The sequence below is a fragment of the Arabidopsis thaliana genome, chromosome 2, assembly GCF_000001735.4.
Source record: "Arabidopsis thaliana chromosome 2, partial sequence".
NCBI lineage: Eukaryota > Viridiplantae > Streptophyta > Magnoliopsida > Brassicales > Brassicaceae > Arabidopsis > Arabidopsis thaliana.
In genome coordinates, this window is record NC_003071.7 from 16422942 (window position 1) to 16446052 (window position 23111).

A 23111-nucleotide genomic window follows, 5' to 3' on the forward strand; every position below is an offset into this window, starting at 1 on the left:
TCGCGTAGAACATAATCTGTACATACGAATTTCGAATTCATATATATATATATATATATATATATATATGTTGGATAATGATTGTTTTCTCGAATATTGTGTCGATTTATAGTGTAGTCATATTTTAGATAGCTACTCCGTTCATCACCAATAGCTTGTTTCTATGGTTAATTTCTTTCACTTATTAGATTTATCTCAACCAATCACTCAATTAGTTTCTAGAGATTGTTGTGATTGCTATACTACATGTTAAGCACTTTTTATTTTTGCCGGATTTCTTGGCCAAAAGGGTTGGCGATAGAAGCAACTACATTAAATTCATGACCTAAGCTAAATTACATGTAACGATATACAATACAAGATTTGTCTAAACTAAACATTGATTCAACCAAAACTTATATAGACTATATATTTAACCCAAATACTTATCATATAAATGTTTTCTTTTTTGACGTCAACACAACCGTAAACATTCGAAATCTTATATATTTAATTATTTACTATGCTTGTTATTTCATTTGTCGACGTTGTTTTTTTTTTTTGCATTCTTCAGATCCACTAAGAAAAGGCAAGTCCGAAAGATAATGGGCCCAATTAGTGGCTATATAAAAACCCGACCCGGAAAGACTAAACCTGATCCGCAACCGAACCGACCCGACGACGCTAGTATACCGTAAAAATTTGACAATCTTCGTCTCCGGCACAACAAAATTGTTCTTCTTCGGCAAGATTCCTCGATTTTCTCCGTGTTCTGTAATTTCCGATAGATTTTGACAACTCTCTTTGATTGTTTCCCTTTAGCTTTTTATTTTTATCTGCCTTTTTTTTTTTTGTTGTTGTTCCGGTTCTATTCGTTTCCTTTTGTTACCTTGTTTTTGGTTTTGATCTCAAATCCTGCTCTGCTCTACTATCTTCAATTCGATTCTTCATCCGAACGAAGAAGACACAAATTGGAGCTTCACTGGTACATATTCTTGACGCTTTATCTCTGATTTGCTATTTAGGGCTTTTCAATGAATGAATTTAGTTTTTCTGCTATGTTCATTGGGAAGTAAGTTCAATCGTATGTGTGATGATTTTTCAGGACGTTGATGATAAAGCATGAATCACGGAGGGAACACTCAGGCCGTAGCACCAATGGACCCTAATTCCATTGAGGTAATTAACAATCTCTTGCGCCTTCTCTTTCTTTTAAGCTTAAATTTTTCCAATTTGCAGATTTATTTAGTCTTTATATGCAAGTGAAATTTCGTGCATTGGTTCAATTTTTGCGAATTGAATTTGTTTATTTTAGTTTGCTCCAGATTTAACTTGGTAGATATGAAAGTTATGCTTGTTGTTAGTTCACCATTGTAATGGTTAGAGGAATTTTGCATGTCAGTATGTTTATGCAGCAGAAAAAAAGTGACTTTGATTCTAGGCTCCGTATGTGAACTCTTGGAACATTTCAGAAAATCAGTTTCTGCTTTAAGAATAGACCTATCATCAATTCTGTGGAGCCGTATGATTTTCACTAGTAATATGTTATGAATACAGCTCAATGATGCAAAGTACAACATTTTCTATTAGGTGTTAGGTATTGTTACGAAACTTAGCTGCTGATCACTTACTTCATGGAAATTTGCAGTTTTATTGTTTGATTCAATCAGATTGATTTGAGACTGTGGGAGGCTTTAGCATCCTAATGTAGTCTTTATCTGAGATGACATTTCTGTTTGTTGTTTGTCTATGTTTCTTTTCACTCTTCAACTTTTTGTTTATGTCTACTTGTTAAATGAAGATTCTCAGACCTTGGCCAGTACTAATGTTTTTTCTTTTATGCAGAATCGATATGGTGTTGATGGAAGCCAAACACAGAAATATTCATATCAATACTCAACTGGGTCTGAAAGTGCCCCATGGACAGGGCATTCTGTTGAAAATCAGGCTGTGGAGAATGGGAACTATTCAAATTCAAACTATTACCATCCACAGCCGACAGGGCCAGCCACAGGCAATGTGCAAGAGATACCGAATACTGTATCCTTCACTATCTCATCGACGTCCGGAACTGCAAATGTGGCACAAGATTATAGTGGATATACGCCATACCAGACCTCTTCTGACCCACACAACTATTCAAACACGGGATATTCCAATTACTACAGTGGCTATCAACAGCAACCTAGCCAGTCATATCCTCAGCCTGTAGGGGCTTATCAAAACACAGGTGCTCCTCAGCCTCTTTCCTCATTTCAGAATCCAGGATCTTATGCTGGGACTCCAAGTTATTCAGGAACTTACTACAATCCTGCTGATTATCAGACTGCTGGAGGTTACCAAAGTACGAACTATAACAACCAAACGGCTGGAAGTTACCCAAGTACAAATTACAGCAATCAGACTCCTGCTTCGAACCAGGGAAACTATACGGATTACACCTCAAACCCTTATCAAAATTATACTCCTGATGCTGCTAACACACATAGCTCTACTATTGCGACCACACCACCTGTACATTATCAACAGAACTACCAACAATGGACAGAATATTACAGCCAAACAGAAGTCCCCTGTGCCCCAGGCACAGAAAAGCTGTCTACCCCAACCACAAGTGCATATAGTCAGAGCTTTCCAGTTCCTGGTGTTACTAGTGAAATGCCTGCTTCAAATAGTCAGCCTGCCCCGTCTTATGTCCAACCTTGGAGGCCGGAAACTGACTCATCCCATCCACCTTCTCAACAGGTTCAGATATTACTTTCATGAGGGAGTAGAGTAAATTTGCGCCCTTAAGCTTATTTGAGTTTAGAATGCTTTTCTGCTTTCAGCTACTTGATAAAATGTGTGTTATTGTCCTTATAAATCAACTAAGTTGGGAAAAGAGTGATAGTAACTGACCTGTTAGCTACCAAGCAATACTGCATAGAGTCAATTCTTAAATGTTTTATTTGCAGACAGTTTAGACATGATCTCTGATTGCTTTCTTTCATGGGGGTCCTTTTTATTGAATACTAACTTAGTAATCATTTTATCATCATTCTCTCAGCCTGGTGCAGCTGTTAGTACATCTAATGATACTTACTGGATGCATCAAGCACCAAGTCTGCAAGCTCATCATCCTGTTCCACCTCAAAATAATTACCAGAGTCCTCTGGAGACAAAACCTTTATACGAGACTCCCTTTCAGGGTCATCAGAGAGCTACATATCCTCAAGAGATGAACTCCCAGTCTTCCTTTCACCAGGCACCGTTAGGCTATCGCCAGCCTACTCAGACAGCACCGTTAGTGGATTCACAAAGGGTAAGCAAAGTACAGATTCCAACTAACCCTAGAATTGCTTCAAACTTGCCATCAGGTTTTACCAAAATGGATAAAGATAGTACAGCAGCCAGTGCAGCCCAAGCACCTGCATATGTTAGTGTTTCAATGCCAAAGCCTAAAGACCATACCACTGCTATGTCTGACGTAAGAATCCTTTATTCAAATCTTGATGACCTAGCAAATGAAGTAGATATTAAATGTTGGCCACCATAAATTTGTGTGTTGAGTAATTGTTTCTTTCTCACAATTGAGTAATTGACATTGGAAACAAATAATGCCGATGCTTGTAGCCTGGAACCTTCCCAAAATCGCTTCGTGGGTTTGTTGAGAGGGCTTTTGCCCGCTGCAAAGATGATAAAGAAAAGGAATCTTGCGAGGTTGCCCTGAGGAAGGTAAATGTTAGTAGGAATTGTAGACGCTCTGGTTGTTGGACTATTGTAGCATGATAGATGATTTTAGTTACACACTCTGCTCATCTTAATATTATTGCAAAATTTGGATGAACTTCTTCAACTTGATCTTTCGAGTAGATTTGTAGTATGTTTAAGATAATTTCATGCCTTTTATGGAAGAAATCATATAGCAGTTATTTGAATACCATGTTAATTTATGGTTGCTTTGCATTGCTAATGCTTATTTTTGTATCTCTAGATTGTCAAAAAAGCAAAGGAGGATAATACTCTTTATACTCGAGATTGGGATACTGAGCCTCTCTCAACTGTCACGACCACAAATGTGACTAACTCTGAGTACGACCTTTTTTCCTCCATCCACTGCTGCCTGCATGATCTATAACTTTCGTTCTTCTATATGATATGTCTGGAACACTTACTTCATATGTTTTGCCCACTAAGTTTTACACTGTGCCATAGGTCAAGCTCCGCTCAGCTCTCTTCGTTACAAAATAAGAGCCCAACAAGACGACCCAAAAGTAGATGGGAGCCGTTGGTGGAAGGAAAACCTTTTGTGAAGCCAGCTTCAACTTTCAGCAGTGCTGTTAAATTTGGAGTTTGGAATCACCAAAATGAAAACAACAAAAAGGTTAACCAATCTCTTCCTTATTATTTATTAATGTCTGGTTGAAGGAATTGAAAAGAAGGCATTTAGCTGTTGGTTTAATGAGGCATTTAGCAGTTGGTCTAATGTTTTAGCTGTTAGAACTCGGTTTTTGCAGTCGTTCTGATAATCGGAAATTTTGCAGAGCTCTGAGAGTTTTCAAAAGGTGGATGCTGCCACTGGCTTCAAGCCCACTTATTCTGGGCAAAATTCTGCAAAAAAAAGTTTCCAGCGGCCTGTCAAGCGACAGCGTTTTTCTGGTGGTGCAGCTACTGCCATTGATGATGAGGCATCTAGTGATAGTGACAAGGATTTGACACCTTACTATTCCAGTGCAATGGCACTTGCTGGTTCTGCCGAGGAAAAGAAGCGACGTGATAGTCGTTCCAAGCGTTTTGAAAAAATTCAAGGCCACAGCCGAGGGAATGATCTTACAAAACCTAAGAATGCAAATGTTGGAAATTTGCATTCTAGAAGAGCCACTGCCTTGAGGCTTAGCAAAGTTTTTGATGAAAGTGGCAGCAGAGCTGTGGAAGACATTGACTGGGATGCACTAACTGTTAAAGGCACTTGCCAGGAAATTGAGAAACGTTATCTCCGTCTGACTTCTGCGCCAGATCCTGCCACCGTAAATATTACTATCTTATATTCTTATACCTAGTATTCTTTTTGACACCATGACTGATATTTTTGATTGACTTATTTTCAGGTAAGACCAGAGGATGTTTTGGAAAAAGCTCTGATAATGGTTCAGGATTCTCAAAAGAATTATCTTTTTAAATGTGATCAACTAAAGTCTATTCGCCAAGACCTCACAGTACAACGGATACACAATCATTTAACAGCTAAGGTACATAACTGACTTCCAATAATGTCGAGTGTTATTGCATGTAGGATTCATTTCCTGTTGGAACGTTTATCTTATTTACACCCAATTAGCATGTTTATAATGGTTCCATGTGCAATCTCAATTTCAGGTTTATGAAACACATGCTAGATTAGCTTTGGAGGCAGGGGATTTACCTGAGTATAATCAGGTTGGTACGCTAGCATAGATTGATAGATCAATCAGAATTTCTAGTTCAAATTCGGTATCAAGCACTTTTGTCTTTTTCGTAATTTAAAGAGTATCAACCACTGCTAGAATTTCACTGGTCTCTCATTTTCTAAAAAATAAAAAAGCAACATAAAGTGTTGAATCAGAGAGAAACTTTGCAAAAGGGAGCATAGTTCTGATGACTGGTTACTATGGATTGTGGCTTTTGTTTGCATTGATTCTGCAATATAATGATACCGTTCCATCAAGTCTTGTAAAATACATCTGTTGTCTATTCCTGAGGAGACTATAACTCTTAGGGTATGTATAGCCTTGCTAAATTGATTTCTATTTTTTTTTTTGTTACAGTGCCTGTCACAGTTAAAAACTCTTTATGCGGAAGGTGTAGAAGGATGCTCTCTGGAGTTTGCTGCGTACAGTCTACTCTATATTACTCTACACTCTAACAACAACCGAGAACTGCTATCATCCATGTCCAGGTTAGTAGTTGTAAAGTCCCATCTCTGGGCTCCTTTTAAGCATGATGCATTCATGGTTCATGGGAATTTTTTTTATAAATTAAGGTTTTGTAGAAATATCAGAATATGGTTTGCTACACAATTTCTTTGAGTTAGTAATGGAATTATTAATGTTCTGTCCACCTACCTGATAGTTGAGTTTTTGTAACATCTCTTCCTACCAGTGCAAAGAGGTTACTACTACCTCTTTGAATTGGGTTTGTATGCATGAGATTGAGTAATTTTGTGACCTCTGTTTTGAAGATTATCCGAAGAAGATAAGAAGGATGAAGCAGTTAGACATGCTCTTTCAGTTCGTGCAGCTGTCACATCAGGGAATTATGTTATGTTCTTCAGACTCTACAAGACTGCACCAAACATGAATAGTTGCCTCATGGGTAAGGGTCATATGATACATGAAAACTCTCTTGATATATTTAAACAATTGAATGAGTAGATATGTAAAGATATGGTGAAATTGTTATGTTTGCAGATCTCTATGTGGAGAAGATGCGTTACAAGGCTGTGAATTTTATGTCTCGTAGTTGTCGTCCTACAATCCCGGTCTCATACATAGTCCAAGTGTTGGGATTTACTGGTGCTGCAAGCGAAGGTACTGATGAAAAGGAGACCGATGGTATGGAGGACTGTTTGGAATGGCTAAAAACTCATGGTGCTAACATCATTACTGACAGCAACGGAGATATGCTTCTTGATACCAAGGTAAGTCTTCTTTTGCATTTGCCATATGTTTGTTATGAAACTTGTAGATCCTTATTTTCAAGATATGGATTGAGAACTGGTTGTGTTATTCCTTGTGCAGGCGACATCAACGAGTCTCTTCATGCCAGAACCCGAAGACGCAGTTGCTCATGGAGATCGAAATCTAGATGTCAATGATTTTTTTACACGTACATGATGAAATATTTTTAATGTTTGTTATAGTCTGATGGAAACAGAAAAAGCAAAATCGAAGTTCATCATATCTTTTGATCTTAAGGAGACCAATGAAGATAATCCAAGGCTCTCTGGCTTCATCATCATCATTATCTGCTCACACACACAATCTCAGGTATGACATTAGGTTTATAATACTTGATAGTCTGTTAGTAGGAAACGTTTGGAAGATAAGTCAAATTTGTTTGTAAAGACGTTTTTGTGAATATGGAAATCCTTATTCTTCTATAAGATTTTGAGATAAGGGAATCCAGGAGACATACCTCTTTTTATATATATGAAAAGAAACCATTTTCATTAAACAATTCAAGGAATTACAAACAGAAAATACAAGTATGTTTTGATTTGGGTCTTCTAGTTGTTTTCACCTCCGCTTGTTCTTGCTTCCTAGTAACAAAGTGAAGTAGAACAAAATCCTAAAAAAGAACCCAAAAGCAACTGTGATGAACAAGCAATTCCATTTACTCAGCTGAACCACACCTTGCTGCCTCAGAATATCTGAACCAGTAGTTAAACAAGTCGTGCTCGATATCGTTACCCCGAGGGACTTGCTCACTGTACCAAGAAGCTTCAGCTTCATCACTTCCGGTAGTTCCCCTAATGGCGTGTTGTCGAAAATCTGAACTCCTCTCACAAAACACTTGGTCGCATCAGAGAACTCGTTCTGTAAAACCGCTTCATACGGGTACTTCACCAATGACATGTAATGAAACCAAATCCAGTAATCCGGGATTCGGTTTCTGTTGATGAAGAATCCACTGAACAACAAGAAGTAAGCCAAAATAGCAACGACGATTGTGTAACCCAACATCACACTAGGAACCACACCTGATAGAAACGTGACAAAGGAGCTTCCTGACCAGAACGAGGCTAAAATGATCAGACAGTAGAACAAAAGGCCCGTTAGGCCTCCATCTAAGCCCACTGCCCAATACGTCGTCGCCGCGAAAGCTACAGAGAGGAAGATGAGCGACGGGAATGAGACGATGGCGTGAGAGAGAACGTATGAGGATCTCCGGTAAGCGTTGTAAGCAGTTTCTCTCATGAAGATATAACGTTCCTGGAGAAAAACTGGTAACGCATCGGCGCAAGTGTAGAACATTGTCGACATCGCGAAGGCGAAGAACCCTAACCGCTCTTGAACTCCTTTAGGCGAATTATCTAATCGCCAGAACACGGTGGCGAGAATGAATCCGGTGATAACAACAGAGGCGATTCTGATTCCGAATAGCTCTGGTTGTCTTCGTGAATTGAGCATTGATCGTTTCGAGAGAGTTTTGATTTCGATCCACATTGGATTCGCGAATGCAGGAACGGCTAGGGTTGTGGTGTTGGTGGTTGCTCCGCCGTGAGCGACGGATTCACCGCCGGAAACTAGCTTTCCTCTGCTGATACTTGCGGCGATTGCTTCTTTTAGTGTTAGATTTGGGTACGGTGATGACGGTGGAGTCAACGGTGGTTGACGATTGCTCTGTTTCTTCATCTCTTGCCATTTTTTGTTGAATTCGATTAATCCTCTCGTTCCTCCGGCGGATCCTTCAAGCTCACGGATGAGATCTAACGCAAACTCCGTTCGATTCTCGTTCTCCGGTATCGGACTCCCGAATTCGGTGAAAAAACGTGGAAGACTCGCCGGAGATCCACTATACACGGTGTGGCCACGTGACAAGAAGATTAACCGGTCAAGCAAACCGAGAACACGATGACTAGGTTGATGAATCGACATAATTACGATACTACCACTCTGAGCAATCCTCTTCAATACTTTAACCACCATGAAAGCACTCGTTGAATCCAAACCAGAGGTTGGTTCATCGAGGAAGAGAAGAATCGGATCGTGAATTATATCAATTCCGATGGAAACACGTCTTCTTTCACCACCGGAGATTCCACGGTGACCTTCGTCTCCTATAATAGTTTTAGCCGCGTTTCTGATACCTAGTTGATCAATCAAAGCTTGCACACGAAGCTTCTTTTTAGATTTAGGTAAACTTCTCGGGAGACGAAACTCAGCTGCGAACATTAGTGTTTCTTCAACGGTAAGCATTGGGAAGAGAAGGTCATCTTGCATCACGTAAGCTGATATAACTTTGAGCATTCGAGATTGAAGTGTTTCTCCGTTTAGCTTCACTGTTCCTTTTAAGCTTCCTTTGGCAATCCGATTCGCTAATGCATCGATCAGTGTTGATTTTCCCGAGCCGCTAGCGCCTAGAACAGCCATGATTTCTCCATCTCGTGTCTCGCCAGAGATATTATTGAGAAGGGTTTTAGTTTTTGGCCTCGCCGTTTGAGCTATCTCCGGATCCTCTGTTCTCCTACGTGGAAAGAGATTGCGGAAGTCTAGTTTTGGACGAACAGAGACGTTGTATGTGAGATTGTCGAATGAGAGAACGAATGGAACTGTACGCATGTAACCATCGTTGTAGTCTTGGTTTAAGGACTCGTGAACTGGAGTCTCGTCTCCAATAGCCATTTTTCTGACGTCACTAACGTTCTTCAGAAGTTGCCCTAAAGTTGAATCGTGTATAGAGGAGATGGTGTTTAGCTCCATGGAATCATCATCATTAGCTGCTACAATACGAGCCATAGATACAATAGAAAAACTTTTAAAGAGTGATTTAACAAATTAACGGCCTTAAAACACTCTCATAACGTACTGTTCTAGAAGAAGAAGAAGAAGAAGAAGAAGAAGAAGAAGAGACAGCAGTGTTTATTGTTTAGTTTATGGGACTTTTGTTGGATATGTATAAATCTGTTATGTTACTGAAAACTTATATAGAAGCGAGAGAGTGCATGAAGAGACGTGTTTGGATGTGTGAAGACACGAAGGCTATGTTAAATAAGAAAGTCTGGGTGAGTTGCATGGGAAAAGTATGTTAGGTTGATATTTTGACTGTTTGGATGTAAATGCGGTTTTGATTTATTGTTTATTTATTTGGGGAAGGTGAAGAGTCCACCTATCATATCTAAAGTTTCTTAAAGTAGAAATTACCAAATACGTTTTTCTTCTTCTTTTTCTTGGGGTAACGAGAAATTAAAAATATCGGTGGGAACATATGACACGTGGCGAAATGGGTTTTATTGACTTGTGAATTAGCCAATTAGGTAAAGGGTGTTTGTTCATCTAACATATGCATGGGTCGAGGACTTTCGTGTGAGTTTCCCATAGTTGCCTCCATTAATGCTTATTTCATACTACTATTTTTGAGTAAACAAATGTTCAAATTCTGTGAATTTATGTAGAATTAATCACACACAAAAAATCCAAATATTTTACCGGTGCCCGTCGCTTTTAAAGAAGAGTTTTCAAGTGATTACTACAATGTAGAGGTAACAAACACCGTGTGATGTCTAATGTCTATGCCTAGTTAGAAGCATCTAAAATCTGCCTTTTTGTGAAATCAGTATTCTTGATTGCGTTTTAGCCTTTTATATAGTTGACAAAAAATTTGCATTAGGTAACTAAAAGCAATTTTTAAAAGTGGAAACGACAAATTTTCTACTATGGTAGTCAAAGCTTGAATTACATGATTGATGAAGTAGTTAAAAAGCGAAAATATTATCGAAACAAAAAAGTCATGCAAAATTGATGCCAACTTGTAAATGGTTTGTACATGTGAAATAGTATTAATATATACTCAAGGATCTAGGCATGTAGACTGATGTTTTATATTGGTCTATTTCATAGTCGGTCCAATTAAAATCAAAACGTAAATCTATATTAAATGGTTACCTACAAGGCTAGCTAGCTTAGCTACTTCACTTGCCAAACTTAATTAAAAGCCTAGAACTTAATTGAAAGCCTAACACTATGCCGGAAAACTCTTCGACACGCACATGCAAGGTTCGAGTCAAGTTATCTAAAATAAATATAAGGTTCTAGTCAACTCTTTGTAACAAGAATCTTTTGGACTTTAAACCCTTAATTCAAAATGCTAGTTGTAACTTATCTGCTTAGTCGAGTCGGTTTTGCGAAACTTATATGACAAGAGATTAGGCATCCAAAACCTTATTGAGTAAGTCATAGTTTTTTAATGTGGACAACGCCTGACGCATGTCTACATTACCTATGTGTGCACACATATGGTAATTGGCAACTGCAAGCATAACAATATTATATCAATCATTTATCGCAACCTCCTGACGAACTAGCTAGTTAAGATAGCCTAGCCATTCTAATTTGAAAATTTTGTCTCAGCTTTAAATATTGTGTGGTGTGCCATGTTCTAGGTTCTTTCTATATAGTGTTATACCAGTTTAACTGGTGCATCTTTGGTATAATATGTAATATTAATAGTAAATGCTATTTTTGAAGATCTTTATTTGAATTGATGACCTAATTTGAAAATCATGTTCCAGTGTTTTCTAGTTTCTAACTATAACAGTACTGCAATAGGTTTCTGTTGACACCTTAGTGTAGATTTGTAATCAAATTAAACAAAAAAAAAAGGCTTAGTGTAGATTGGTACGATGGTATTTATGCTATTATGGGCGAAGTTCTGATCACTGAAAGTGAAAAGCTATCCGATAGCCCATAAAATGAATCGAGGTTTTATTTATCCAAAATAAAATGAATCGTGATTTTGGAAGTTTTAAATAGTTAGTAAAAATTTTGACCCCAACAAAAAAAAAGTTAGTAAAATTGCGGGTTGATGTCAGTAGTCAATTCTATTCGATCCCAATGCTTTTTGTTAGCTTGTTTCTTTTGACGGGCCGCTTTTTGGTACCTAATGTAGTAATATCTTAACTTCTTAAGTGATATTACTCTGAATTTCAATCCAAACTTTATTCATAATATATTGTAAAAAGAAAACTTGTCGCATAAATTGTATTGAGATGGGTCAATAAGATGACTTCATTTTTTTAATTGTTAAAGAAGATGATTTCATATTTAATGCGATGCATGTGGGTTAAAGTCAAATGGGTCACCAATTAGGTAATTTATATGTGAAGATATTATCGGTAAAGGTCTAGCTTGTTGAGTTAATGCTCAGGTACTTGTTCATGCACGACGGAACTTGGATAAGATCATATGAATTCGATGTAGGATGTGGAGTCTTTAATATCAGTGGCATCTCTTTCTCTTACGATCGTCCTTACTATGGTGTGCACATAAGAGATTGGTTAAAACATCAATTATCTAGCCAAAAATTCGAAGGATTAATTTAAGAGATTTTGAACAAAGCATGATTGATGTAATTATAGAGAATGTAGCGAAGCTTTTATGAATGAATATAACGTGCGAATAGTTTGATAATGACTCATGTCATTCGCTAGTGTTATTAATTTAGTTAGGCAGTACAAATCAGCGTTATCCGACACAAGCTTTGGGGAAAAGAATGGATTTTTTTCTTCAAAACTTGCTACCAAATTGATATTGTTGGACAATCAATTGGTACACATACTAATCACGAAATCCGCATCATCATGAAAGTCACATAATATTGGTTTCTCTTACCAAATATTCTCCAATCACATTGATTTCAAAACCAATTTTGAACGTAACTCACTATCATATTCCTACCTTTCTAGAAATATAATCCTAGGCGGTGTTAGTGGTTAACATGTGTAAGCATTAAATGTGATAGGGAATGCTTTACATTTCCAATTTCATTTTGACTTTTAGCCGTAATTAATTTTTTGTTGACTTTTTGCCTACTAACTTCTAACTGTATTTCCCTTCCTGTCGCCACGATCAAAGGACGGGAAAGTTCGTTCTATCTATATTACAAAAGCTTAGAATTGATTTGGACCACTAGCTTTTAAAATATTTGTTAAAACACTTTGTAATTACTAGTTAATTACTACGACAGTTTACATGTAATGGTTCCAATAACTAATGACGTATTAGTAGAATTAAACTGTAAATCACTATTTTCGATGTGCTAAAATTATTTTCAATTTCAATTACATGTAAAGGTTATCGCCAACAACATGCCTTCCATTTTTTATTTTTTTGATCAAGACATGTGTTATACACATTTAAACATAGATCATTAATTGTCTAAAACCATACTCCATTAACTTTACCCAAATCATATCAACTCTCAACTTTTTTTTTGTTTTTTTGAACTTCCCTAAATTGGGCCATGTTTGCATAATCGGCCCCTCTGGATAATCGGGGAAGTAAATATCCTGGTTATTTCTAGTTTGAACGGCAGATTTATATATATTTTTTCAAAAACCCTAAATTTTTATCTTCCTTTGAGAGATCACGAGAGGAAACGAACAATGGCAATTTAGATCTTCCACGTTATTTGTAAGAGAATATACTCTCTAGGTTTCCGGACAAGTCTCTAAGATAACTGCCATGTACTTGCAAACTATGGAACGCTTAACCAAAGATCGTGGATTCGTCAAAAAACGATTCCAAAAAGAAGCAAGAGAAGTGATCGTACTGATTCATTCAAGCTTTTATTCATTGGACGTTGATTTCATTGCAGGCCGCCACAACACCGAAATTAAACTCAGCAGATTAGGTGGTCTTGGCGACTTTGATCAAATCGATCACTGCGACGGTTTATTATTATTACGTACCAAGGAAAATAACAAGGCTTGTTGTGTGTAACCCGTGTTCGGGACAAACCAAGTTGATCCATGCTTTGAATCATTACACGAGTGTCATCTTTGCCCTCAGATACCATAGAGAATTGTGCGACAGCTACAAAGTTTGTAGGATTTTGGTAGTCCAAAAATGGGATATTCGGAGCTAAGGTGGAGGGCTCTTGATGACGTCTTTCTCGGTTGCAACATACAATCTCGTGGGGTATCTTTAAAAGGGAATACTTATTGGATTGCATCAGAAGTCATCAAAGACTTTTCACTACTATTAAGTTTCGATTTCACAACCGAGAGATTTGGACGCCTGAATCTTCCCTTTCTACGTCTTGGTTATGAGATTTTGGCCTTATCAGTTGTTAAAGAAGAACAACTTTCAGTTTTGCAACAGAGATTGGATACATCAAGGGTAGAGATATGGGTGACTACCAACGATAAGATTGATCAAACCAAAGTCTTATCATAGAGCAAGTTGTTGGCAGTGGATTTAAGCACTTATTATGACCATAGGTTTATGTGTCATGTAAGTTTCTTTATCGACCAAGAGAATAATGTCGCCGTTTGTTAGTACAAAGAACAAGTATACATTTTTGGAGAGGAATAGAGGATCATCACTACGGAGATCTCGATATTGGAGGTCATGGAGGCGAACCTATTTTTCCAGCAGTGATGTGCCAAGGTTGGTTCAAATTTAACCTGAAGAGAGTCACTGAAAGAAAAAATTGTCAAATTCGGACGATAGTTAAGTTCCAACGAGATGAAAGATCGACAAAAAGCCGACCAACTTCCTATGAAACAACAATTGGTTGGAAGTTTTTGACAAGATTTGATGCCAAACTTGGTTATGTCCATAGTCCAGAGGCAAAGAAAGTATAACGTAACTTTTTACATCTCATCTTGGTTTTTTTTTCATGTCTTTTGAACCATTAGTGAATTTGAATTGATCTTATTTATGTTTTATATTTGTGTACATAAACCAAATTTCTGGTTCGTTTAGTTTCTAAAATTTTTTGCAGCAATTAAAGGTTTTCAAACAAGACACTAGAGAACTGAAATATATATATACATGCAAAGAGATTAAAAGGATAACACATAGAAAGTATGACAAAGAAGCTTAAATTATATATCAATTGATAAACAATATCAATGTATAAAACAGTATTGTGATCCCTCCTGTACAAACAACACAATAGTGATGAAGATACTCTTCTTTTGATCAAATATTTATCTCGTTTCTTCTCTAACCATTTGTGCGAAAACTTTGCTCATTGAGACCCCTGCAATATCTCCCACTCCATTCACACTAAACTGCATGGTCGAGCCAACGACACTCGCCTCTGGCTTATCATCCACCATTGCTGCTTTCTCATCTTTTGCTTGCACCTGAAGCATGAACTCTAGGTTCCACAACAAATCTCCCATTGCTGGCCTCTCAATTCCGTTTTGGGACAAACACTTCTCTGTTACCTCACAGTACTTTTTCACCTCTTCAAGCTTTACTTTTCCTACAAGAAATGGGTCTATGATATCTTCCAATTTCCCTTTCTTCACCAACTTCATCGCCCATTCGATCAAATTCACTTTCTCTCTCGGTAGTGATGGATCAATGACTGGTCTACCACATACTACTTCAAGCATCACCACACCAAAAGAGTAAACATCAGATTTCTCAGTTAATTGTTGTCTTGTTAGATACTCTGGATCAAGATATCCAAAGCTTCCTTTGACCGCGGTACTCACATGTGTTTGATCAAGATCAGGACCTGTCTTAGACAATCCAAAATCTGCAACTTTAGCCATAAAATTATCATCCAATAGAATGTTAGCAGATTTCACATCGCGGTGTATGATTGCTCTTGTGGAACCTGTGTGGAGATAATGAAGCCCTCTAGCTGCACCAACGCATATCTCAAGCCTCTGTCTCCAACTCAACCTCGGCTTATCATCCAAGTCATACAAATGGTCCTTAAGCGTTCCCTTCTCCATATATTCATAGACAATGATCATTTCACTGTTTTCATCGCAATATCCGATTAAAGAAACCAAATGTCTGTGTCTGAACTGAGTAAGCATTTCAACCTCTGTCTTAAACTCCGCCAGACCTTGTCGAGATTGAGGAGCACCACGTTTCACAGCTACTTCGGTTTTGTCTCTCAAGACTCCTTTGTAAACTTTACCAAACCCACCAACCCCAATCACTAAGCTTTCATCAAAATCATCAGTTGCTTCCTTGATTAGAGCCAAAGGGTATCGATAACCGATCTTTGAGCTCGAAAAGATTAAGCTCTCACCTGTTTCATTCTTCTTAATCTGATGATCATCTCCTCTAGAATGAACAGTCTGCATTTGTCTATTTCTTCTTCTTCTTTTCCTAATGCACCACCAAGACACAACCACACCAAACACTAAAGCAACACACAAAGCTGCAGACAAACCAGCTATCAATCCGACACTCGTATTCGAACTCTTGTTACTCGAAGAACCATCAGGTAAAATGGCATCAAAAGCATCAAGACTCCGCTTATCATTGCTTAGCTTCGAAATCTCAAATCCGTTAATAAAAGAAACAGGGTACGAAGAAACATCCATAACTAAACCAATAGATAAATTCAAGAACCCTTCACGGCTTTTCGCTTTACGCATCACTGCATCAACGAAAAAAGGAGCCCCAAAAGTTCCATTTAAAACCTCTGTCATATCAATGGTTCTAACTTTCTCTGAGTTCACAAAAATGTCAAAACGTATCTGACGCTCGAATCCAAAAGGATCCACTATTATGTTACAAAAGTGAAACCGAACAAAGTAATCGAAACCAGGCTCGACTTTGAATGTCCAAGTAAGATTGGCGTTAGTATTAGGATCAAGATCAGAGTTTAACCTCGTGGCGGTTCCATAGACGTAAACTGGTGCAATGTCATCAGTTATTCCACCAGCACTGAAGTTAACCGCTTTGAGGTTCATAACCGGTGTACCGAAGTGAGCTTTATAAGCAGAATCAGAATCCCATTGCCTCCACAGCTTATCTTGATCACGACTCACACTAAGATTCCCCATGTTTACACGAGAAACAGTCTCCATCGCATGACTACTGAGCTTAAGATCCTTCTGTGTACCAATGAGTTTTGCATCTTCAGGTATCAAAGTCTCTGGAAGTCTCAAAACTTCCAAAGCATTGATGAAAGAAACAGAACCAGTTCTAGGGAGAAACTGAAGCAAGAGACTATCTGTGGTAACGTTTAAAATGTATTCTCTAACAACAGAAGTCGTTGAGGGTTTATATTCTCTGATCAGAGTGAAATTCTGAGCCGAGACTGAGAATCTAGCTGTGGTTAAATCTTGAGAAGCAGAGACTAATGGTAAAAAGTAAATACGAATCAAGAACCAACCGTGTTCCTCGATCGGGAATCTGTAAGTTGATGATGATTCATCGGAGAATACTCTTGCGGTCTGAAACAGAGTCGATTCATCACCTGAATTCGAATCGGTGGTTCCGACAGAGAATCCTTGAACAAGATTGTTGTCGGAGACGAAGGTTCTATTGTTGACTGTTACATTCGTCGGAGATCCACAGTTGATGAAGAAAGTGTCAGAAACAGAGGAGATGTGTGAAGAACAGAGTAAAGTTATTAAAAAACATAACTTTAGCTCTAAGAATAGCTTGAGGTTTATCATAGCCAACGAAGAACAGAGAATATCGTAATTTGGAGAAAAGGGTATAACGAATTCGTATTATTGTGGACAATTTTGAAGGAAACAGAGTCTATATTCGGAGAAGATAATGATAAGAAGATGGAGAGAAAAAGTGAGAGATGGTTGCAGAAAGATCCGTGAACAGAGAAACATTCACATCAAGCTCAATAACTACGCGTTTACACTTATGAATTGACCAAACGAATTAAAAGTCTTGAATTTATTGCAATTTAGGGTTTTTGAAAAGGGTTTGAAAGCAAAAAGACGAGAGAAGAAGAGACAAGTTGATTAACAAATCTGTTGACAAATAAAACCAAAGTTGATTAACCAATCTCAAAAATTATCAACAACGCCACGAGATAGTGTGTGTGTTTTTATTTTTTTTGGTATATTTCGTTTTCAACGTTTTGTTGATCAAGCTGGAAATTCATTGAGTATTAAGTTTCGTTATGAGAAATAATATTAAACTGATTATAGAAAAATGAGGATAATCCCAAAAAATGGAAGAGGCCCGAGAGCATATAGTGATTGGAGACATTGTAAAATGACAATTAAAGACAACTATTTCCCACCGGCTTCAAACGTGCCGTTAGGTTTGTAGTGGTCAAGATAGCGACAGAATAATTGTATTTCTTGAAACAGTCAAATATTTATTTTGTAGCATAGCAATTTGAATTTTATAGAAATTGTTCAAGTTTTTTGGTCTAATTATTTTCAGACGTGAATTGCAATAATATTTCAATAAATTTATACATTTTCATATATTTATCAATTTTTCGTATAGTAATCTTTGTGGGTTTTGTTATATACCAATGGACCCTAAACAAATATATAATGTAAACACTAAAGTATCATATTTCAGTTTGGATTCAATGAACTTAGAACAATTTGTTTTATTTTCCTTAATTCGTATTTTTTAATCTTTAGTTTGTTAATTGAATTATAGTATCCACTTTTATTACCCTTAACCGCCGACAAAACATATATATTTCTTTTTAAAATTTCGTATGTCCCAAACAAGATCAGATCTGATAATATAAAATAGTAGCATATCTACATACAAATACTCATTTGATCACTTAATTACATGTCTGATTGAATTTGTAGTTATATGAATCAATGCATCACTATATTATAATTGGAGAAGATTTAGACTATTTCTGGTGGTGTTGCGTGTACATAAAACAAAAATAAATAAATGAACCTTTTTTCAACATTTTATTTTTGTCCGGCTATAACTAGGAGAATATTCGTATATCAATTTGTGTTCGATGAATTGACCTTTAGCCTTGCACAAAATCGTTCGTGTAATTAACTAATCTCAAAGACTGTTATAGTTTACAACACTTACACGTTTAGCCGTTTAGGCAATCATTCTAAAAACTATCGTTCAACATGTCAGGACAGTGATCAAACAACGGTGGGATATCGCTTAATACGTCCAAACACATAGAAAACGTAGCCAGAAGATAAAATCCAAATTTATGCATAAAAGTTATATAATACGTACAAAATAAAAGAGTTTAAACAGTAAAAGGCTAAAAGCTGGTACATTAATCCATCGAGACGAGATGACGCCATGTGCTTTGATATTCTCCACACATCTATGTAACTCGGTAAAACAGAATGATTATCAAACGTTTTTTTCTTTGTTTTCTTGTGATGTGGAATTTTGTTACCCGAACCTTTTTAAGAATTTGTAACCCAAGCACGTTTACAAGGATAACGTTTTAATGTTGCCAGATCCGATTTCAAAGGGCCTTATATAATGTTAGTTTAAGGCCTAACTGAAACTAGAGACCATATTCTTGGATTGCAAAAATACAATTTAAGAGAAAAAAAACAGATTGAAGATGTCGTTAATATGGGCCGCATGGCAATGAGAATGAAAGTGGTTTTCTTTTTTCAGTTTTAAAATTTTGAGTTGTTGGTTTTTGCTGTAGATTTTGAGTTTTTTTTTTTTTTTTCGGTGTTTTAGATTGTTAATTTTGTATTTAGTTTTTGATTTTTAGTTACTATAATACACTTGTTATCTACAATTATAATTACAATAATCGAGGTTATAGATCCATTTTCATTATATATAAAAAATACAACTATTAATATATAGTATCTACAATTTTACATGACTACAATAAATCTCAAAACCTAACCCATCAATAGATGATAATAACAAGGTACAGCTTTGATGACATGGTTATCAAACAAAATAAAATAAAAGAGAGAAAAGTTTAGATTTTTGAAAGTTTAAATTGATGCACACGCACTAATCAAACACACAAAAGATATGCTAAAGCAGCCCACAGCTTTGGGTTCTCTTGTCCCTTCCCTCCCTCCTAAATCGCCTTTTAGGTTTGATTATTAATTAATAACACTATGTTTTAGGATTAATGAATAATGATGCGATATCATTCTCGTCATTTGGTCTTGCTTTGATATTTAATTCACAGAAGTGTCCTTTAGTTCTTGGAAGAGACATGCACTGGAGAACTTTTTTTTTTCTCTCATCTATGTTATATATTTAACAATTCCATTCCCCCTAATTTTGTTCGAACAATGAAAAGCAATATATAGTGAAGAAAATAAGTACTTATATGATTAATCAATAATCATATATAAGATTAAGAGAGATCAATTAGTACTTAATCGTAAGCCTGTAACCATAAAAAATAAATAAAGAGAGATGTTAATTATGGTTCATAGGTTCTGATCCGTAAGTATCAATTGCAATATATTATTTAATTTAACCCTTATATATTACTTTAGATCACATCTTATTTCAGATGTGAGATATTTAATACGCTCCTTCAAAATGCTTGTTTTTGTTTTAGGATCGGCAACATATCCGACTTAGGCCATCATACTTAGATCAATAATTTAAAAATTCGTATAACATGTTAAGATTCAGGGGTTTAGAATTCAAAACCAGTTAACACATATTCTTATGTTACTACAAAACCTTTCTTAATTTAAATGCGGAAATCCTAAGTCTTAACAAACAAGAAACCCTAAGTTCTTATACTATATGCATTAAAACATATATGGTTTTCGTGGAAAGGGGACTTCATGACCTTGTATGTATGATTTAAGTATGTATGTATGTATGTACAAAAGTTAATAGGACTTGATTGACATAAAAAGAGGTCTTTAGAAAAGAAACTTAACATAGAAATAGGGGACTAATAAGACTTCGGAACTCGACCTAACCTCTAACGCTGCTATGTAAGTCATTCATGTCTTGTAATGATGCTTTATATTCTTTGAATATCTCCATGACTCCATTAGTATACTATAAATTATTTGTTTACACAAATTACACTTAATTTATGGAGCGAAGTAGCAATCAGCTTTCTGAAAGCATGGATCCATGTTTCCCGATATATATCCTCCTTTTCAACTTTAAGCAGTGAACCTTTCTATAGTGATAACGACGGTCTGACTCTTAACACTCGTGTTTAGGGAATCATCATTTCAGTCTCTCAATCAGTCTCCATTAAGTTTTATATATTTATATATATATATATATATTTTATTTAAAGATTCTTTTCTGCTAATATCACTACTTCAGGTGATTTTAACATGCAACATTTATTTTAAAGATATGTTTAAAACTAGAGGTATTCCACCATTTTCGCGGACATTAAACGTACAAGTAAATTGTTAATGTTGTAAACTTTTCAAAACAAAGAGTGTAAAGTTTTCATTACATATCCTTTTAGCTTACAAATTGACATGTGGTGTAATGTGCTTAGTTTAGTATATCAAGAATTTAGTCAAAACATGTATCTAGATTGTTGATAAATTAGAAAAACGACATGAGCAAAAAATGTTGGACAAACATCATAAATATCTATTATTAGTTTATTACAAATAAATTATTTTGAATGTCGAAAATATCACATATAGTTACCATTTTAGTGAAGAAACAAAATTCCTTAGTAACTCTCACTTTGGTATTAAAAAAAGTTTTACCACATCAGAATTTTACATTAGACGACATGTGCATTGGTTTACAAATCCGAACATATTTGAGTCGGATCTAAAAAAAACCTCAAATCACAAGTAAAATGAGTTGAATCCAAAAAAAGCATTGTGAATTTATGTAACCTCAAAACAAAGAAGAGGCAAAATACAAAGAAAACAAAGAATTTATTCTCTAGTTCTCTCACTCTCGCTCAACTCTTATTTCCTTCTTAACTTTCTTCATGACCGATATCTTTAGTTAGCCCCTAAACATCTGAGCCCATTCTTGATCATCCCTAGCTGCGATTCTTGACGCTGACAACGAACAGAATCCGACCTCGTTAACAGTACTATACTGTTTCTGTTTCTGCTTCTGCTGCTGTGATTGCTTGCAATGCAAGATAGCTCCTTGGATAGAATTCTCAATTTCAGAACTCGAACTCGTACTTCTCTTCAAAAACTGCAACGGACGAAACCCTAAACTATTCGATGATTTGTTGTTAGAACTCTTGGCAGCTTGCCTCCTCATAGAAACTGAAAATGATCTCCTATGGCTTCCGGAAACAGAACCATTACTCTGTTTTTTAGGTCTCTCTGTTTTGATCTGTCCAAAAGGCTTTACTCGCGAATACCTCAAAACCGAATCTTCGTCTGCAACTCTCGCAGCGGAAGACGCGCATGATGACTCATCAGAACAACTTGTCTTACCAAAGAACGATCTTAGATAAGCTCTCGAAGCTTTAATCTTCGTTCCGAGACTTGACTGCTTCATCAATCTTAGTTTCGTGGTCCAAGATTTCTTCTTCTCATCGTCCTCCTCCAATGAATCTGAATATTCTAGGAAGTAGTCTTCAGGGTTAAGCTCTTTACTCACTTGGCAAGACTCTGCCGGAGAGACGGTGCAGGACTCGAACGGAGTGTTGCTCGTCACTGGAGTTGTAACCGTTCCGGTGGCTAAAGGAGTGCTGTAGAATTCGTCGTCGAAGGTGTAATCTTCTAGAATCTTTTGGACCATTTGGAGACGTGGAGGTAAGTGAAGAGGGAGAAGCTTGCCTTTGTAGAAGAGTTCGTCCGCAGGGGAAGTGGTTTTGTCTATCTCAAGAGGACAAAGATGAGACATTTGGAACTCGAACTCTCGAGGGTAGTTGTTGCTCAGAGTTTTACGTACGAGGTTTGTGAAAGAAGTTACTTCCATATCAATGTAATCTTCTTCTACACTGTCGCATCGCTCTAGATAAGCCGCCATACTTTTTTTTTTTATGTTTCTTCTTTGTGGTATGTTTTAGTGATTAGAGATATGAGTTGAGTTCAGAGTTGGAGAGGTTTGTTTTTATATATGTAAGAGAGAGAGACAGAGAGAGTTTAGTGTTAGGTTTCTGATTGGTAAAGAGGGTACAACTTTGGACCGTTTTGTTTTCTTTTTAAAATTTTACTTACATATACGTTAATAAATTACATATTATATGAACAAGGTATATTAATAGTTCAAATGAGCTTCTTGGATGGACCACCACTTAAAACTTGTACTCAATATTTTCTTAGCAAAGGTTTTGCCAAGATTAAATATCCTACTAATTTCTTGTACTCAAATATAAGATGGATGAAGCAAACAAGTTATTTTATGACACCCTTTTCTTTTGTACAGCTATTTTGATTGGCTCTAGAAAGTTAATGGGTTCATATTAAAAAAAAAAAAAAAGATAATGGGTTCATCATCGTCATCAGTGGTGATTAGAACATAAATTTATGAAAGAACGAATAGGGAGACAAAGTTTAGAATAAAACAAAAGTTTCCGATATTATTGGCTGTGATAATTTTGTTACTTATTATGTTTCTAAAGATATGTGTATTTGGATTTGTTTTAATGTGGACAAGGACGATGATGAGAGACATTAATCTTGGTAGAAGCCCACGTGTAAGATAATTTTCTGTCTTATTGGTTACTCGAGAATTAAAGAACTGCATAAACAATAACCAAATATGATTAAGGGTGCCCTCTATATGATTAACAAAAAAATGAAGATAAACAAT

At 36.4% G+C, this 23111-nt stretch overlaps 5 protein-coding genes, 1 long non-coding RNA gene and 1 other non-coding gene across 7 annotated transcripts; 3 read left to right on the forward strand and 4 right to left on the reverse strand.

The window, feature by feature from the left end:
• The first annotated feature begins 599 nt into the window (after positions 1-599).
• SAC3A (SAC3/GANP/Nin1/mts3/eIF-3 p25 family) lies at positions 600-7167 on the forward strand. Its single transcript, NM_129491.5, has 14 exons — positions 600-964; positions 1085-1158; positions 1825-2724; positions 3026-3445; positions 3592-3693; positions 3953-4050; positions 4174-4342; positions 4503-4985; positions 5067-5207; positions 5335-5394; positions 5763-5893; positions 6176-6309; positions 6405-6634; positions 6735-7167. Exons 2-14 carry the CDS (start codon positions 1102-1104, stop codon positions 6828-6830), a joined length of 3021 nt encoding a protein of 1006 aa, NP_181466.2. The 5' UTR covers positions 600-964; positions 1085-1101; the 3' UTR covers positions 6831-7167.
• AT2G09035 lies at positions 5916-6099 on the reverse strand. Its single transcript, NR_140456.1, has one exon.
• ABCG1 (ABC-2 type transporter family protein) lies at positions 7144-9810 on the reverse strand. Its single transcript, NM_129492.3, has one exon — positions 7144-9616. The coding sequence runs from the start codon at positions 9453-9455 to the stop codon at positions 7233-7235; it is 2223 nt and encodes a 740-aa protein (NP_181467.1). The 5' UTR covers positions 9456-9616; the 3' UTR covers positions 7144-7232.
• Positions 9811-12967: 3157 nt separating this feature from the next.
• Positions 12968-13620, forward strand: AT2G09040. The gene has a single exon (NR_140457.1). It is a non-coding gene; the product is annotated as an other RNA (long non-coding RNA).
• AT2G39355 (F-box/associated interaction domain protein) lies at positions 13563-13892 on the forward strand (the record flags this gene model as incomplete). The annotated part of the gene is made up of 1 exon (NM_001336768.1): positions 13563-13892. One exon carries the CDS (start codon positions 13563-13565, stop codon positions 13890-13892), a length of 330 nt encoding a protein of 109 aa, NP_001323749.1.
• A 504-nt stretch (positions 13893-14396) lies between these two features.
• AT2G39360 (Protein kinase superfamily protein) lies at positions 14397-17603 on the reverse strand. The gene has a single exon (NM_129493.3). It carries the CDS (start codon positions 17096-17098, stop codon positions 14651-14653), a length of 2448 nt encoding a protein of 815 aa, NP_181468.1. The 5' UTR covers positions 17099-17603; the 3' UTR covers positions 14397-14650.
• Positions 17604-21054: 3451 nt separating this feature from the next.
• MAKR4 (membrane-associated kinase regulator) lies at positions 21055-22467 on the reverse strand. Its single transcript, NM_129494.2, has one exon. The coding sequence runs from the start codon at positions 22323-22325 to the stop codon at positions 21339-21341; it is 987 nt and encodes a 328-aa protein (NP_181469.1). The 5' UTR covers positions 22326-22467; the 3' UTR covers positions 21055-21338.
• Between the last annotated feature and the right edge of the window lie 644 nt (positions 22468-23111).

Bases quoted from the DNA above. Each gene is read 5' to 3' on its own strand.
- AT2G39360 (NM_129493.3), bottom strand. From the start codon at position 17,098: ATGATAAACCTCAAGCTATTCTTAGAGCTAAAGTTATGTTTTTTAATA.
- ABCG1 (NM_129492.3), bottom strand. From the start codon at position 9,455: ATGGCTCGTATTGTAGCAGCTAATGATGATGATTCCATGGAGCTAAAC.
- MAKR4 (NM_129494.2), bottom strand. From the start codon at position 22,325: ATGGCGGCTTATCTAGAGCGATGCGACAGTGTAGAAGAAGATTACATT.
- SAC3A (NM_129491.5), top strand. From the start codon at position 1,102: ATGAATCACGGAGGGAACACTCAGGCCGTAGCACCAATGGACCCTAAT. The intron at 1,159-1,824 runs GTAATTAACAAT...TCTTTTATGCAG, and splicing joins TGGACCCTAATTCCATTGAG to AATCGATATGGTGTTGATGG. The intron at 2,725-3,025 runs GTTCAGATATTA...TCATTCTCTCAG, and splicing joins CCCATCCACCTTCTCAACAG to CCTGGTGCAGCTGTTAGTAC.